This window comes from Centruroides sculpturatus, unplaced genomic scaffold (assembly GCF_000671375.1).
Source record: "Centruroides sculpturatus isolate CEXI.00-Female unplaced genomic scaffold, Cexi_2.0 scaffold756, whole genome shotgun sequence".
NCBI lineage: Eukaryota > Metazoa > Arthropoda > Arachnida > Scorpiones > Buthidae > Centruroides > Centruroides sculpturatus.
The window spans coordinates 390,445-394,401 of record NW_019384915.1 but is presented as its reverse complement, the minus strand read 5'-3'; the positions used below and the strand labels follow the sequence as shown (position 1 = coordinate 394,401).

At 35.1% G+C, this 3,957-nt stretch overlaps 1 protein-coding gene across 1 annotated transcript; it reads right to left on the bottom strand.

Annotated features, from left to right (window-relative positions):
- Positions 1–402: 402 nt before the first annotated feature.
- Positions 403–759, bottom strand: LOC111631728. Its single transcript, XM_023376034.1, has one exon. The coding sequence runs from the start codon at positions 757–759 to the stop codon at positions 403–405; it is 357 nt and encodes a 118-aa protein (XP_023231802.1).
- Positions 760–3,957: the final 3,198 nt, after the last annotated feature.

The following is a 3,957-nucleotide window of genomic DNA, read 5'->3' as shown; positions in this document are numbered from 1 at the left end:
AGAAGCAAATGTTTTCTGTTTCACTGCTGTGCTTTGAGTGACCATGCACCGAACCTCCGGATATGGTATGTTGTTAATAGTTTTTACTCGCTAGATCTCTTTCTCTCTCTGCCATGCTAGGCATTTTCGAGAGTAGGCGAGATGGGCATCGTTGCAATTCACACAGCATGGAGTAGTGGTACACTCAGTACTGTCGTGACCTTCTGTTCCACACTGTGCGCATATGCTTTTCCCTCGACATGATGTTTGTGAATGTCCAAATCGCTGGCATTTAAAACAACGCAGCAGATTTGGAACATAAGGGCAAACTGGGCAGCGCAGATAACCTGCTGTAATAACAGATGGCAAAGTCAGTTTATTAAATGTCAAAATAAGATGTTTGGTGGAAATCAACTTGCCATCTCAACGAATGGAAATGCGTCGGACAGCAGTGACTTTTTGATCTGAAAGGCCAATCTGAATATCTGATTCATCTTCACATATCAGATCGATCTCAGATATTACCCCACGTGATGAGTTTTGGCTCGCATGTGGAATGACAGTGACTTCCATTTCTCCTAGAATCTTTGTTTCCAGAAGTTTTGCCGATTGTTGTGGGGAAGCTGTTTCCACCAGTAAATCTCCTGATCTTAATTTTTGTATTTTTTTCAACTGTCCAATGGTAGATTCAAACAATTTTTGAATCAAGAAAGGAGAAGCTTTAGCAAAGGGTTTTCCTCCGGTTGCGTGCACTACTAAGTACACTGGATTAGTGGACATTTTTTCGTTTGTTTTTGTTGTTGGTGCACAAGAACGTTTTGAATTTTTTGAATCCATAATTAGGGAAAAAATTCAGCTCCTAGTGACCCCACCCACCATGGAGCCCAGCAAGGAGATGCCGTCACATGGAGTACTTCCATAGACCGTCACACCAGGGTTTCCCATAAGCTATACCCTCACAATGCAGTCAAGAAGAGCACATCTAGACTGACGTGTCTGCCCGGTCTGCATCGATCGGTTGACTCCAAGCCGAGGTCAAGAATGACTCAACGACCAGCCGATTGACTCAAATGAAGCCTGATTTGAGCCTCCCGTTTATCCGAAGCAAAAGCCAAAGCAGTGTGTTGGGGACGATATGTGGCCCCTCAACTACCAGGATCCCCCTTTCCGGCATACGGGACACCACGCACGGCAAACACTTGGGTGGGTGTTTAGATCCCAGGGATGGTTAAGAAAAGTTACTAAACCATCTCTGGGAGGTCCCCTCACCACGGACAGTAATCCAAATCGAGGGGCCTTTTAAACAATAGCTAGTCTGTTAGCGCTGGTCAGCAATAGACCAAATTCAATATGAACGTTTGTTTCTTGAAAATTTGATCTCGATTTAAATACAGTATTTATTTTTAATATTACCAATATGTCATCGAAAATAAAANCCCCTGGCCTAAATACTTCATTGCAATATATCAAAGATTGTTGTATAGATATTATATTGTATTTTTATTGATATTAAAGTAAAATATTAAAATTTATTCATTTTTTGAAGTTTCTGGTTACTTTGAGTTGCCATCATCAACATACATTTTATCTTACATTGGTTGTATCCATGATTTCAGTGGTTTTATTTAGTACATGGCAGTGGCTGAGTGCTATAACCACTAAAATCATGAATTCGTGCCTTCCCAACAGGCTACGTTAAAATTTCCGAGTATGTTTATGTTCGTAAAACCTAAATATTTGGAAGATTTTAACATATATTTTTTCCCGTAACCCGACATATATTATATATATGTCGAGTTACGGTAAATAAATAAACCAAACTAATCTGTTTCCTGTCATAATAGTGCTGAAATGACATTAACATTATATTAAAGGCAACTGTACTGTACCTAAACATATGAATATTCTCTTAAAATCAAAGAAAGTTGTAAAGTCGGTAGGTTTTGATATACTGGTAAATGTTATCAAAATATATAAGTGTAATTTTTCAACCTATACATAAAACTACCGTAAGTTTTTAAATGAGTACGATTATTGGAAAAACAAAAGAACAAGTTTTTGAACTTTTCATGAGACGACGAAAATATAATGAAGACATTTTTCGATTTCTGTGCTAGAAAAGGCTCAAGTTCATAGGGCAATTCTTGTCAGATACGTTGTTGGCACAAAGATATATGTTGCATGAAATGACCAGAGAGATTCGCATACCTACATTTCACCGAATATTTTTATAATGTTCTAGAGCAGTTCTGGATACTTCAGGCAGGTTCACGTTGACTTATTCTTAGAAATTTTGTTATCTCGCTAACCATGCACATTTTTCTGCAAATAATGGCTGGATAAACAAAAATTTACTATTATTGCTTTGATGAAAAACATTAAAACATAAAGAGTACATAAAATCACAAGTACATTTAAATCGCTCAACTCGTCATCATCGTTAAAAATCCTACCTATCAACTGACATTTTAATTTATGGGAACATCACTAACAAAATTCACTTCGTTTTGTGCCATGGAAATCTTTAACATAATTTTATGAAAAAGTATTGTATAAAACACTGGACTGTAAAAATGTATTTCGAATAAAGCAACTTGAGATATTATCAATCATTACGTGTACACAAATATAAGGTTATAATTGTAAACATATTACATTCAAGAACTTTTATCTGAAAATGTTGCTTAACTTCTCATTTTGCTGATTTAATTAACGACAATTCGATTCGGCTGTGTCATAATTACCTAAAAAATAATAGTTCACAATGGCACTTGAAGAAGGTGTGTTCGATTAATTTCCTAACCACATATATCTAATAATTAAGATACTCTATTACATTATTGTTTTCTTAACTATATTTATTGTTCAATAAACAATGTATTAAATAAAACAAAGAATTTTAGAATTGCAAATAATACTTACCTTCAGTTTAAATTCCAAAGATAGATCTGCCGCAGAAAGTTTGTAAATCGACACAAAATCGTCATATAACTGTTAAAAAATCAGATTCGAAAATTTTTTATTAATCTACAATATCTTCTATTTTATAACGTTGCATCCGTTTAAGCATTAAAAATTTTTAAAGTACAATTACAAGAAGTACAGTAGACCCCCTATAACACTGTAGATAATTCCGTGTTATATGAATTCCATGTTGTATGAGTTACAAATATGTGTGTCGGGCTGTGAATGGCTCATGTATTTGTAAAATCTAAATGACTCATACAACATGGAATTCATATAAAACGGAATTATCTACAGTGTTATAGGGGGGTCTACTGTATAATAACAAACTCAATAAAAACACAATATAAAATAGATTAAGAATAATTGAAAATAACTATAAATATTACGACACATACAATCCCATTATTATCTATATCTATATATATATATATAGAAATGGACGTGTATGTCCCTATATTTCACTTTTTCGCCAAAACTACACATCGCACGTGAATAGTGTTTGTATGTGGTAGTAGCCCCAAGTCTCCATTCGTGTATAGGGGTGGTTGCGTCTCGATTGCTAGCTATAAGAGTGCGGGAGATATGGGCTTGAAAGTGGTTGACTTCGAAGATGTTAACAGTGGAAGTGTTAACAGTGGAAGTGTCAACAATAGAAGTGTTAAAAATGGAAGTGTCAACAATAGAAGTGTCAACAATAGAAGTGTTAAGAATAGAATTGTTAACAGTGGAAGTGTTGAGTAACAAAGGAAGTGTTAATATAAAGCGGTATGCAAGATTTACAGGCGGTTTTTTGCGTTTTTGCGGGAAATCGAACATATTTTTAGACTCGTGTAAAAATTCTCTAATTAGTCTGGAAACGGGGGACCTAATTCTTGCATTCTGTGAAAACGGCTAAGATTGGCTATAATGTAATTATCTTAATCTTAACTATCGTTACTTTTTAAAAACCCAGCGAAGCGGGTCCTTGCAGCTAGATTCTAGATTACTTAGAAAAACAGTCTTTTATATATA